The sequence below is a fragment of the Ursus arctos genome, unplaced genomic scaffold (assembly GCF_023065955.2).
Source record: "Ursus arctos isolate Adak ecotype North America unplaced genomic scaffold, UrsArc2.0 scaffold_1, whole genome shotgun sequence".
NCBI classification, from domain to species: Eukaryota; Metazoa; Chordata; class Mammalia; order Carnivora; family Ursidae; genus Ursus; species Ursus arctos.
In genome coordinates, this window is record NW_026622763.1 from 105045724 (window position 1) to 105059763 (window position 14040).

Consider the following 14040-nt stretch of genomic DNA (forward strand, 5'->3'; position numbering starts at 1 on the left):
GGAGGAAGCAAGAGAAGGTGGGTGAGTGGGGACACCGCCTGAGTCCTTAACCTCACTCTCTAGGCGTCTTGAAGAAGGAGGGGGTGAATGCTGAGATCCCAGCTGAACCCCCAGAGCGGCTGCAGAGAATCTAGGAACATCTGGGTCGTGCTTGTCTTCCCGTGTGTGCAGCTTGTTGGATGGGGGTAGAGGGGGTCGGATGGCCGTGGGGAGGAGGGGACTTGGTGGATGAGGGTCTGAACGAGCCCGCCCATGCCCTTGAGGCTGTGCTCCTGGGGGACTTGGGGTTCTCGAGGGAACCGGCATCCCAGCGAAGGTGCGCTCAGAAACAAGAGGCCAGGATTGCAGGGGCCCGGTGATTGGGGCATGTGACGGAAATCACAGGCAGCGGAAGGAAGCCCCCCAAGGACCAAGTGGGCTGGCCATTCCACGTTGGACCAGATCACTACACTGCACGCTTGCGGGACCTGGCCAGGCACGGACAACAGTGTGCACCCAGATGTTGTCATTCACTCTCTGTCCAGCCCTCAACGGTCGGCATGAGGGTTTAACTTCTCTTTGTCATCAGAGGTCGTAAGGGGAAGAAGTGGTACAACATTCTTGATAGGCATTGGAATCAACTACAGATATACTCGAAACAGACAGCTCACCTGAAAGAGACTATTTCAAACCAGAAGACACTAAGTTACCTGCAATGGGCAGAGCTAAGTTTTTCTTAGATCGTGAGCAGGAGAGCGGGCAGTCCGAGGACAAGGTTAGTGAGGGGAAGACTGGGTTTGATATCTGGATGACAGAAAAACATGCTAATCTTAAGAGCTAAAAACACTGATATCTTTGCTGATACAATGCTGTTACATTTTTTAGCAGCTTTATCGATGGATAATTGATATATATAGACACATAAAGTGTACAGTTTGGTAAGTTCTGATGCTCTAAAGCCAAGAGACCACCTCCAGAGTGGGGAGAAGAAGGAACGTGATGGAGAAAAGAGGATGGATGTGCACATACGTGCCTCCCTCTCTGTTAATAGCTTTAGTCACCTCTTTATGATCATTACTGGCACAAAATTAAGACAATCTCTAACTTTTCACTTAAATATCTTGTCATTGAAAATGTCCGGGTTTGCTGTAACATATCCTTAACAAATAAGATATCAGAAGAAAATCTCACCAATTTAACCAATTTTGAATTTTTAAAAACCATCAGTATTTAAAAATTGTATTTGTACAATGAAGGACAGAACTCCCCAATCAAAAGCAATTAATCAAAAAAGCTATATCAAATAAAGTTTGTTATAAAACTTGAGTGTTATTGAGGAAATCATATTGGGATCCCATACAAAGTTACCACAAGAGGATTTATCGTGTTGAAATGTCTCTAAATCGTTGTAAAAGTAACTGATACGTATTTGATACCTATTGCTGCATAACATCAGAACTCAGTGATGGAAACAACTAATGTTTATGTGGTCACTGTTTCCATGGGAAGGGACCGGATGTGGCTGTGTAGGGTATCCCTGCCTCAAGGTCTCCCACCAGACTGCAAACCAAGTGTCAGCCAGGGCTGTGGTCTCAGCCGAAGGCTCACCTGGGGGAGAATCCATGTCCAAGGTCGTCACATGGCTGTGAGCAGAAGTTAGTTCTTCCCAGGCTGCTGGAGTGAGGCCCTCAGTTCCTTCCCTCACAGACCTCTTCCCTGGCCAGCTCACCACACGGCAGCTGACTTTTCTCAGAGCAGCGAGGCACAGAGCAAGAGAGAGGGCAAGAGAGGCAGGCAAGAAGGCAGTGACATGCCATCACTTCTGCCACTGATTTTCCTGCAGAAGGAAACTTTCAGGTCTAGAGCACATTCAAGGGGAGGACATTATGAGGTGCAAAAGGTGAGGTCATCTCAGAGGCTGCTTACCATGGATATGGATATCTTTTAATGTCATTTTTTTGAGACGAAGTCTGATTTTCTGTTGCTGACAGTTAAATTCTCTGGTTCTGATGAGCTAACCGAAGTGGGTATCTGAACATCTCTGAACCCAATGGGATGTGGCACAGTGCCCATTAAAGGAAACGGATGGCCAATCTGCCCTCCACGGCTCCTGGGACCGATTGCTACAATCTGCCCTCGTTTTCTCCCCCTCTTGAAATAAAGCAGATTTTTAAAAATGTTTTTTTATTATATTATGTTAGTCACCATACAGTACGTCCCTGGTTTCCAATGTAAAGTTCGATGATTCATTAGTTGCGTATAACACCCAGTGCACCATGCAATACGTGCCCTCCTTACTACCCATCACCGGTCTATCCCATTCCCCCACCCCCCTCCCCTCTGAGGCCCTCAGTTTGTTTCTCAGAGTCCATAGTCTCTCATGCTTCATTCCCCTTCTGATTACCCCCCCTTTCTTTATCCCTTTCTTCCCCTACCAATCTTCCTAGTTCTTATGTTCCATAGATGAAAGAAATCATTTGATAATTGTCTTTCTCTGCTTGACTTATTTCACTTAGCATTATCTCCTCCAGACCTGTCCATGTTGCAGCAAATGTTGAAAATTCGTTCTTTCTGATAGCTGAGTAATATTCCATTGTATATATGGACCACAACTTCTTAATCCAGTCATCTGTTGAAGGGCATCTCCATTCCTTCCACGCTTTGGCTATTGTAGACAATGCTGCTATGAACATTGGGGTGCATATGGCCCTTCTCTTCACTACGTCTGTATCTTTGGGGTAAATACCCAGTAGTGCAATGGTTGGGTCATAGGGTAGCTCAATTTTTAACTTTTTAAGGGACCTCCACACTCTTTTCCAGAGTGGCTGTACCAACTTGCATTCCCACCAACAATGTAGGAGGGATCCCCTTTCTCCACATCTTCTCCAACAATTGTTGTTTCTTGCCTTGTCAATTTTTGCCATTCTAACTGGTGTAAGGTGGTATCTTAGTGTGGTTTTGATTTGAACTTCCCTGATGGCTAATGATTTTGAACATTTTTTCATGTGTCTGTTAGCCATTTGTATGTCTTCATTGGAAAAGTGTCTGTTCATATCTTCTGCCCATTTTTTGATTTGCTTATTTGTTTCTCGTGTATTGAGTTTGAGAAGTTCTTTGTAGATCTTGGATACCAGTCTTTTATCTGTAGTGTCATTTGCAAATATATTCTCCCATTCCGTGGGCTGCCTCTTAGTTTTTTTGACTGTTTCGTTGGTTGTGCAGAAGGTTTTTATCTTGATGAAGTCCCACAAGTTCATTTTATCTTTTGTTTCTCTTGCCTTTGGAGATGTGTCATGAAAAAGGTTGCTTTGGCCGATGTCGTATAGGTTGCTGCCTATGTTCTCCATACATACACAGGCAGCAACCTATAAAGCAGATTTTAAAACTGCTCTAACTAGGTTTTCTGCCAAGCTTTTGTTTTGCTGTGTGGAAACTTCTGTGTTCCACAAGTGTGCGAGCTACTGTGTGTGCTTCTCTAAAAACGAATACCTTTCAACAACGCTCTTTTGGGAGCAAGCTTTAAATCATTTACCATTTCACTCAGGAGCATTAAAGAAGACACTTCATGCAGGAAGGCCTGGGGCCTTGTCCCCAGAATTGCTACCCACTCATCATTTCAAGGAGGCCCAGGGCCTCCATGTCAGGTCACAGATTAAGCAGCCATCTCAGAGAATTCTGACAGAGCAGAACTGTGATTGAGAATCTCGAGGGAGGCTCACACAAGTAGAGAGGCTGGCCAGACCCCAGAGGGGAGAGCAGCAGGACCTGCTTGTGCCTGGACCCCTTGGCTTCCAGACAGACCTGGCCCATGAAATCTACCCATGACATTCAATTCCATGTGATCATAGGAGCATTATATGGACCTTATTTATTTAAAAGTATATTTTCAATGTTATATACTTACTATTTTATTTTATTTTTAGAAAGAGAGAGAGAGCGCACACAAGTGGGGGTGGGAGGGACAGGGGAAAGGGAGAGAGGGAATCTTAAGCAGGCTCCATGCCTAGTGCGAATCCCGACATGGAGCTCCATCCCACAACCCCATGATCATGACCTGAGCCGAAATCAAGAGTCAGATGTTTAACCGACTAAGCTACCCAGGCACCCCTTTATATGGACCTTATTTTAAAAAAGCAAACACCAGCACAAAAAGCAATCTCATTTAAAAAAATAAATTAGTTACTGAATTCTTAGTCCTGACATTTCACTCTTCTAAAGTGAAGCCCAAATCCCCATGAACCTATATGGATGTGCTTCTGTGCTTGAAAACGTCCTAGGGCCTCAACCCCTACAGAAGAGACTGTCAGGATAGAGCTCTGTACGGCTCGCGTTTACCTGCATTCGATGAACCAATGCCGGATCTGGTCTTGAAGGTTCTCCTTGACGTCTGGACCTTCTATTAATTTCAGGTCCTCCTTGATTGTAACCAAGGCTTCTTTGTAGTTCTCCTCATGCTTTATCTGCACCTCATTCCTCAGGGAGCTCACCTTTTCAGCCTGGATTACTGTAGCACTAACTTCATTAAACAGAGGAGGTGGCTTCTGAAAACACAAGCAAAACGGTTTGAGATCGTAAAGATCGTTGTGCTGGTGAAGGGCGTCAGACGGTAATACAGTACGTGACTATCTTTGATGCCGTCTTGTCAAGGCCGACGACAAATAAATACGGAACAAAAGACTCTGGCAGGAAAATCTGAATAAGTGATTCACCACTATGGGGAGGAAAGACGGGGATCACTTCCTACCATTTCCCGGAATCTGGGGGGCGGGAGTTAGCTTGAAAAAGGCATAGTCAAGGACCCTTAAAAACATACAGTTCAAACTCCAGAAAGTGTTTTCAAATCTTCTTGGTTCATGGGAGAACAAAGAATATAGAGGAAGAAAGTACTTGAAGAAAGACAGATGAAAAGCTCGGGTGCTCTGATTTCAAGAAAAACTATCCCCAAATCAACTCTGCAAACATCTGTTCTATTGTTAAAGTTCTCCCAAGTAGGAAATTCTCAACTGACTCCAGACATTCACCCTGATATTACATCTTTTTGTTAGAATGTTCTACTTCAAAATCTGCTGATTATCAAGTCAACAGAAGTCTGGCTATTAAGCACCAAACACTCAGCACTGGTCTATGTCATCTATCAACTATGGGGGTTGAGCTACTTTGAGGGGCACCTCGCTGGCTACGTTGGTCTAGCATGTGACTTCTTCTTTTCTTTTTTTTTTTTTTTAAAGATTTTATTTATTCATTTGACAGAGATAGAGACAGCCAGAGAGAGAGGGAACACAAGCAGGGGGAGTGGGAGAGGAAGAAGCAGGCTCATAGCGGAGGAGCCTGATGTGGGGCTCGATCCCACAACGCCGGGATCACGCCCTGAGCCGAAGGCAGACGCTTAACCGCTGTGCCACCCAGGCGCCCCTAGCATGTGACTTCTGATCTCAGGGCCGCGAGTTCAAGCCCCACAGTGGGTGGAGAGCCTACTTAAAAAAAAAAAAACAACAAAACAAACAAAACCCTAATAATTGAGACAAATTCCTGTTCTCTAGAATCTCTAAATAAATGGAGTTGGTAAGAGAAGACTAATGTACGACATAGTAGCGAACAATGTCGGATAACCTAGACCTTACAACATGGGTTTGGATGGAAATGTCGAACTAAAAGGGACTTGGAGAAGGAAAACATATACGAGGCAGAGGTGCGTGGAATCCTACCTCTGCAAGCTGAAGGACTGCTTCCTTCACAGATGAAGGATCTGAGCTCCAAACAGTTCAAAGTCAGCCCAGGCCATTCAGCAAATAAAGGGCATATTCACTGGAGTGCGGGAGCCAGCCCACGATAGCTCATGAGAGCCAACTGACACATTTTCTAGAATTTTGCAAGCTGGTTGTTAAATACAGCCATTCTAAAATACTAAATTGTAGAAACTTACCATGAAGCCAGTTATATTACGAAGTTCTCAATACTCAAAACTCATCACTTCCTAATTATTTTGCTGGGTATTACTATATCACCTACGTTCTTGGCGTTATCGATGACTGTTGTAGCTCTATGGTGAAAATACTGTATAATGGTGTGCCAGAATGCTCACCTTCCTGACTGTGTTATTCTGGTTAGTAGCTGGAATGGGCTATGATGGGAATATTTACAGCATGGAAGTTAGCAAATGCTATTTAAATGTAACCCTAAGTTGTTCTGAGTTTTTTGTTTACTCTTCATCTTTCTTGCGTTCAGTTTTCATTTTGCTGAAGCATGCCTGTGAGCGTAACCTTCAGAGTGGATACGTGTAGCCGTGAAACTGCTAAGTACTTGCCCTTCTGAGGTGTTTCCTTGGGCTCCTCCCACCTGAACGGCAGTGTGGCAGCTTCCCCCCGGAGGAGACTTCTGGCAAGCAGAGCCCCCAGTGACTGGCTTGTTGGACAGCTGTTCCTTTTGGATAAGCTCTTCTCCCTCCTGCTTTACGCTCAGAGCTCTGAACGTTTATTGAAATGCGTCTGGGTGTGGGCAGGTCTTCACTCACCAAATTCTCCCTTTGGCGGGTCCATTCAATATAAAAAGTTATGTCTTCAACTCTGAGAATTTCCCTTCTGTTCTTTCCTTTTCCCCCATTTCTCTCTCTGCAGCAAATATTAGATACAACGCAGGCCACCAGACGAATCTTCCGCAACTCTGACTTTTCTCTTAGATGTTCCATCTCCCCTTGATCTGTTTGCACTGTGTTATGGGGGTTCTTGAACTTTATCTTCCAGAACTGATTTCGTTTTCAGTTATGCCGATTTATTATTTGCATTTATTTAACATTTTAGGGGGGTTATTGTTTTGCCTCTGGGGGCATGCTTTTTATTTTCCCAGAATGCTTTCTTATTTTGTAGTTGCTCCCTTCTTGTTTTCAGTAGTCATTTTGTTTGGGGAAATTTTTTTTTAGATACAACATATCCTCACATACACTGGTGAGTAATTTTTTTCCAAGTCTTCTTTTTTTCCCTCAAAATTCTGGAGAGCTTAAAAAAACAGATCCCCAGTTTCATCCTGGGGGTGAGGAAGCAGGAAGGAACTAGTAGTTTTGGAAAATCTTCAGGTGATTCTGATAATCACCCAGGGTAGGGTTTGGTAACCTGTAGCCCACAGGTCAAACCCGACCCACATGCATGTTTTCATAAATAGTTACACTGGATCACGGCCAAGCCCATTCATTTACATGTTGTCTGTGGCTGCTTTCACACTTCAAGCACAACGTGAATAGTTGTGGCAGAGAGTGACAAAGAAGGGGGAGAGGGAGAGGGAAAGCAGGGAGGAGGAGGATGAGTGCACACTCACAGAAGAAAGCCCTCACATCACTCGGCATCAGGGAAATACAAATCAAAACCACATTGAGACACCACCTTACACCAGTTAGAATGGCAAAAATTATCAAGGCAGGAAATGACAAATGTTGGCGAGGATGTGGAGAAAGGGGAACCCTCTTACACTGTTGGTGGGAATGCAAGCTGGTGCAGACACTCTGGAAAACAGTATGGAGGTTCCTCAAGATGTTAAAAATAGAGCTACCCTACGACCCAGCAATTGCACTACTGGGTATTTACCCCAAAGATACAGACATAGTGAAAAGAAGGGGCACATGTACCCCAGTGTTCATAGCAGCATTGTCCACAATAGCCAAACTGGAAGGAGCTGAGATGTCCTTCAATAGACAAATGGATAAAGAAGATGTGGTCCACATACACAATGGAATATTACTCAGCCATCAGAAAGGATGAATACCCACCATTTGCATCAATATGGATGGAACTGGAGGAGATTATGTTAAGTGAAATAAGTCAAGCAGATAAAGACTATTATCATATGGTTATAAGTCAAGCAGAGAAGACAATTATCATATGGTTTCACTGTTATATGTGGAATATAAGGAATAGCATGGAAGACCATTGGAGAAGGGAGGGAAAATTGAGGGGGGAGAAATCAGAGAGGGAGAAGAACCATGAGAGACTATGGACCCCGGGAAACAAACTGAGGGTTTCAGAGGGGAGGGAGGTGGGGGGAGGGGGTAACAGGGTGATGGGTATTAAGGAGAGTACGTGTTGTGATGAGCACTGGGTGTTATACTTGACTAATGAATCACTGAAAACTGCATCAAAAACTAATGATGTGCTTGCTACACAGTGGCTAACTGAACGGTTTTTTATAAAAATATTATTATATTAATTATATATTATATTATATTATATTATATTATATTATATTATATCATATTATTAAAAAAAAGAAGTAATCCTCAACCCTTACAATAATCCGGCCAGGCAGGCATTTGTAGAATATAAAGAAATGAACCAGAGAGGCTAATTAGCTTTCCCAAATTCACAGAGCCGGCAAATGGCAGAGGCAGGAAATAACCCCTGGTTTATCGGAGCCAAAGCCACGCTCTGGGGTTGGGACAGAAGCCTGGGTGCGAGCTGAGGCTCAGCCATCCGCTGCCTCTGTGATTTTGTAAAAAGCATGGACACAGTTGTGGCTCAGTGTCCTCCTCTTCCGTGAGTACAAATTGAGACTGTAAAGACTGAGTGGAACCGTCTATGTGAGGCCTTGCTTCAGAGCCTGGCACTGAGTCACCCCTCGGTGCGTTTACTGCGGTTGTTATGGCGACTGTCACCATAACGTCAGGTGCACCCACGTCTAAGCGCATGAACCCAGGAGTGCTAGGAGTTACCGTACAAGGAAAATTTCAGGGATAAGAGAAAAACATCAAAGTTCATCTCAAGAGCTTCGAGACAGATACAGGACAAAATTCAAGTGTAGGACGAATTTTTGCCTTACTTACAAAGGACATTAACAAAGTTATAAATTTAAATCAATTAGTTGAAAAAAATATATTCTTAAAGACTCAATTGATGCCACATACTAAAATAAATTCAAAATGGTTGAAATAGATAATAAGTGTGCAGGTACCCACATCCCCACACAAGCTCCAAGAGATACGCGTGACCCTCTGAGACGACTTCTCAACTAGGAACCACAATCGAGCTGCCATTAGAATACAGCACTCACTTAACACAAAGTCCGTGAAAAAGATGAAAAATATTATACACATAATACTTTACAAATATGCATTAGAAAGTCTAAAGAACTAATCCAATTGTCTGAGTTTAGTATAATGAAACATCCAACTTTTATGGTAGGAAAAAATGCTAAAACCACTTTATTTATTTATTAAAGATTTTATTTATTTATTTGACTGATAGGGATAGCGAGAGAGGGAACACAAGCACAGGGAGCTGGAGAGGGAGAAACAGGCTCCCTGATGAGCAGGGAGCCCCGATGTGGGGCTTGATCCCAGGACCCCAGGATCATGACCTGAGCCGAAGGCAGACGCTTAATGACTAAGCCACCGAGACGCTCCACTAAAACCAATTTAAAAGTGAATCTAGAATGAAAATTATAGGATCACTTTAAAGAACAATGTTCACAACAAATGATCTCAATTCCCTCTCTATGCAGGTGCTCAAGGCATGACTATATTATGTATCTTGTGCCAAAATAGAAATTTCCTTTATTTGATCATTTAAAAAAGTATCCAATTCTTATATCTTTCAGGTGATATTTTTTTATTCCTAGTGTTTACATTTCAAATGTACGAAGTGGGAGTTTATAACTCTCGGAGAAATTTTTATCTGATCTATTGTTGTATCTCTATTTTAAAGTTCACTGTTTTCGTGAAGATGTTAAAATAGATCGCTACTACAAATGACCCAGATCTCTTTGTGATGAATGTGCAAAATTGTGCTGAAGTCTTGCGTTAATGGCTGATTCTCTACTCTTATCTACCAATCAGACGGTATTGCCTTACCCCCAACTGCATTGTTCTTCTGGTAATTTACAGCAGATTTCTTTCACAGATGTATACATATAGACTATACTGTAGCTGATGTTTCCCCCTTTTCTCCCCTAAAAATGAAGCAATGAGTAGGTGACTCTGATTTGGGTCTTAGCAATAGCTCTATAACACGACGAGTGTTCCACCAACTTCCTAGCACTTCCATGATCTTCGAGCGGAGCAGAGGAATCTCTCAGACCTCACTGGATTTTTTTTAACAACCCCAGCGGCATAGAGCTCTGTCCTCTGCCTTCTTCCTCTACATTTCCTTACTGATGTTCACATCCATTTTGGAGGAGAAATGAGGATGTGACTATCCCATTGAACAGATGGGGACACTGAGGGTCGTACCTAAGTGGCTCTCCCAAGTCGTTCTACATTAATGAAGAGGCTGGCAGTAAGGGTTCCCGATTGTTTCCGTTCTGTGTTTCTCCTATTACACCATGCTGCGCCGTTAATATGTGTGTATTCATGCATGGTTCTTGATATAGACTTTCTCTGACAAAAATACATTTGGGGTCATTTGTAGCTTCTTTCTCTAGTTGCTTTTGAATTTAAAGGTTATAATATATTTAGGTCCTATGTTAATGAGCAGCTTTTCCTTTGGGCTAAAACATCTTTTCCTCGTTAGCAACTCTGGTCATACGGAATTCAAATTTGTTAACTCACCGCATAAACAGCAACTCATTTAAAAATAAATTACGAATATTAAAGGGAAATAGAGAACATGATAATACACTATATATTGAAATACATCAGCTGTAGAATAATGCATCTTAATGAAGGCTTCCCATGTGAATAAACCATTATATTTACAAGCTTTCCACAGTTAATGACCCGGAACGGGATAGCGAAACCTACGTTTATAGCAAGGTCCTCTGTCAGCAAAAATATACATATTAATAATTGATGTTGCTGTAAAAATAGGACATCTGATGATGCTTCCCGGGTTTGTGGGGAAATAGGACTCCACGGTCCATTAACTTAAAATGCTTATCTAATGTTTGATGGGCTTTGTCTTTAAAAATCCTTGTTCAAATTAGTCAGATAAAATGGACATTTGTCCACGTGAAAATCTGCTCGGTTTATCAGTCACAAATACACTTGCAGATGAGAGATTCAATGCTGGCAACTTTCTCCAGAAGCTCCTTGTCTTGGGGGTTTTGCTTCCTCGTGGTGCTCTGCTGCCACTGAAGGCAAAGTTGGAGCAGGGAGGGTTCGGGAAAGCATCTACCCCAAGCAGTTGACCATCCTGTGAAATCTCGTGCTGTCGCCAACACAGAGATTAATTAGTCCCCGCGCCTCCTGACCACAGCGTGAGCTGGGGCTCATTAGGAAGCGTGTGGAGGCGCCTCCGCCGGCTCCCCACTCCCGCCACACGCTTCTGGCTGTGATTTTGCCCACGGAACGAACGCCTCACGCTGCGGAGGGGGGCTGCTCTTCAGTCGGTCCGTTTCAAGATGGCGAGTGGTGGTCCTTAGTTTACAAAAATCAGCCATTTTGTTCCATCATTTCATTTAGAGTAACACATCTATCTTTGTGTGTCTGCGTTTATACAAATATACCTACTTATAAAGATGAAGCCAGCAGGAGAAGTGGGAAAACACTATGCAAAGCCACAGCCAACGGTTTTCTTGGGCCCTCTGCTCCTAGTGGTTACGGTAGGTCCTTATTTTAGGATGCCACAAGTATAGTGGGTGCAAAACTATTAAATAACACAATTTTTTTTAGCCCTCAAGCCTAACTTCTAAAAATTGTCTAGTGATTTTAAGATTTGTTAAATTAGGAGTGGGGCCAGAATGGTCAAGTTGAGTTTATAATTGATTAGTGATAGAAGCTTCGTCTGTTGCTTTTGTATCTTACTCTCTTGAAATATCTTTTTAAATACACACTTGGATGATGGCACTTCTAGGTCATGAGGCATGATTTTAAGTGACTTACAAATATTAACTAATGTATTCCTCCTAATAACCTTATGAGTAAGTGGTACTATTATCTTCATTTTGTATGAAGTACTGGAGGGTCAAGGCGTTTGCCCAGAGTCACACGGCCATGCCGGGTAGACTGGGGTTTTGGCCCGAGGGTCTATTTCTGGGATCTCTGCTCTTACCCTCTATGGGTGGCTGTCTCTCCCCACTGATAGGTTTCTTCTGGCTTAACCTATTCTGTCTGAAAAAAAAAATTTTTTTTTTTACGGGTACTATAGATCATACTTTTAGAAACCATGCATTTGTAATTTCGATGGATATTGCTGATCTGCCCTGCAAAGATGTTACAGGATTTACTCTCCCCTCCAACAGTGTAGGACAGAGCCTGTCTTTCCATCCTTTGCCAACATGGTGACATTAACCCTTTTGGTCTTAGCTAACTTAAATAGGTTAAAAAAAAATTGGCAATTAGTAAGCATTTCTGAGTCATGAATGTTGTGAACATCTAAACCCATGATATTAAACCATTTGAAGAAAAGTAACAACTAACACTGACCCAGTGCTCACCGTGCAAAGCGTCAGACACTATTTTAAATGCTTTACAGACAGAGATTTCTTTAGGAATTAACACATCTACGAGAGGTGTTGTGACCATTTCCACTTCGCATATGTGGAAATCGTGGCACCCAGAAGTCAAGTTCGCACCCAAATTCCCCCAGCTAGGAAACGGCAGAACCAGGATCTGAACGCAGGGAGGCCGGCTCCAGCGTTCCAGGCCTTAGCTACTCTGCTTGCTGCCATTAACAGACTGTGTAACGGGCCCTAACCTACCACAGACGAGGACGAACACCCTGCCCTAGGGTGTGGGTAAGGAAATCCTGGGATCAGGCGACAAAGGGAGGTAAGGAAGGGAATACTTTCCGTCATGTAATTTCTGATGATCTGGGGACCCGGGACAAGACTAAAGCAGAATCACAACAATCACAACTTAACATCAAACTAAAAGTTCCCAAGTAACTAGACTGTAAAATTCCATTTACTAGAAAACGGTATCCTCCCTCAAGCTCTGACCTCCTTGCTCAGCCTACCGCCCTTCACGCACCCCTGCACCAAGTCACTGCCTTTCTTGGTTTGTGAACTTTTTTCTGGTGCAACACATATCGTGCGGGTGGTGTGAGGGCAGCACCTGCTGCCTTTGGGATCTTCAGAATCTCCCCCGCAGCTCTCTGAGGTGGCTGTAGGTTACACTCAGAGCCCGTGGACTGTTCCATACAAAGGCCAAGCGAGTTCCATATTTGGAAACTGGTGGCAGGTGTATTTTATGCAACAACTTATTTTGGAATATATTGTGTTTCATCACAAAGAAAAGTTATCACACTTTGTCACGATTCAGTTATTGTCACCGTGCACTCTAATTTCCCAAGAGGACCAATGTTGGCCATGATTTCTTGAAGGCCTATCCTACCCCAAGCTCCAGATAGGTCCTTTACCTGTAATCTCTCTTGAAGCCCTTCTAATAGCTCTGTGAAACAGGTAGCATCATCCTGCTCTTACAGAAGAAGAAACTGAGGCCCAGAGGGAGGGTAAGTACGTTGGTAAGTCACCCCCACTGGCTCCCAGGGTAGAGGTGGGCGCACATTCCCATCTGACCATCCCAGATGCCTGGCTCTTCACCAACATGGCGGAGCAAACCCTTCCAAGCTGGATCCTGAAGACACGCACTCATTTCTAAGACGCTGCCGCCCCCAGAGACACTTAGGGAACAGCAAACAGTAAAATAAAACTAAAACAAAGCAAAACACAAGCCCGCATATAATGGCAAATGCGTCTCTTTGAGAATAAATTTATTTCTAGAAACAAGCGTCATTTGAAGCCAACTGTAATGAATTCTATATCCGACTACACTGGATGACATGGGTTTTGGTTGGAACTAAAATGTGACCATAAGGAGCACTTCATTTTGATTCTTCACTCATTTTGGCTTTGACAGCAGTTTTCAAAGACTAGCCCACGACTACAGAGGGCACCGGAAGCTCTGGCTTCCCAAGGGGAGCCTTCGAGGGACCTGCCTTTGGGAGCTTACTGGGTGTCCAAGCTCCAACTTCGGGTTATTTGTTAATAAGAAAGACCAAACTGACCAGCAAATAATCGATAATATCGCTTGTTTGATGTTAGAATCCAAAGGTGAGCAGGGTTTTATGGTGCTTTGAGGACTTCGTTGACTCATTTCAAAGTGACGGTTCTTCCTCTTTAGGAAGTGTCCCCCAGTGTTCT

General features: G+C 43.3%; 1 protein-coding gene across 1 annotated transcript in view; it reads right to left on the bottom strand.

Moving 5' to 3' along the window:
* IQCA1 (IQ motif containing with AAA domain 1) overlaps nt 1-14040 on the bottom strand; it is a 146454-nt gene that overhangs the window by 106965 nt on the left and 25449 nt on the right. The window contains exon 6 of the mRNA XM_026491627.4: nt 4315-4520. Coding sequence (XP_026347412.2) covers nt 4315-4520 — 206 coding nt within the window. The remainder of the gene's footprint in view (nt 1-4314; nt 4521-14040) is intronic.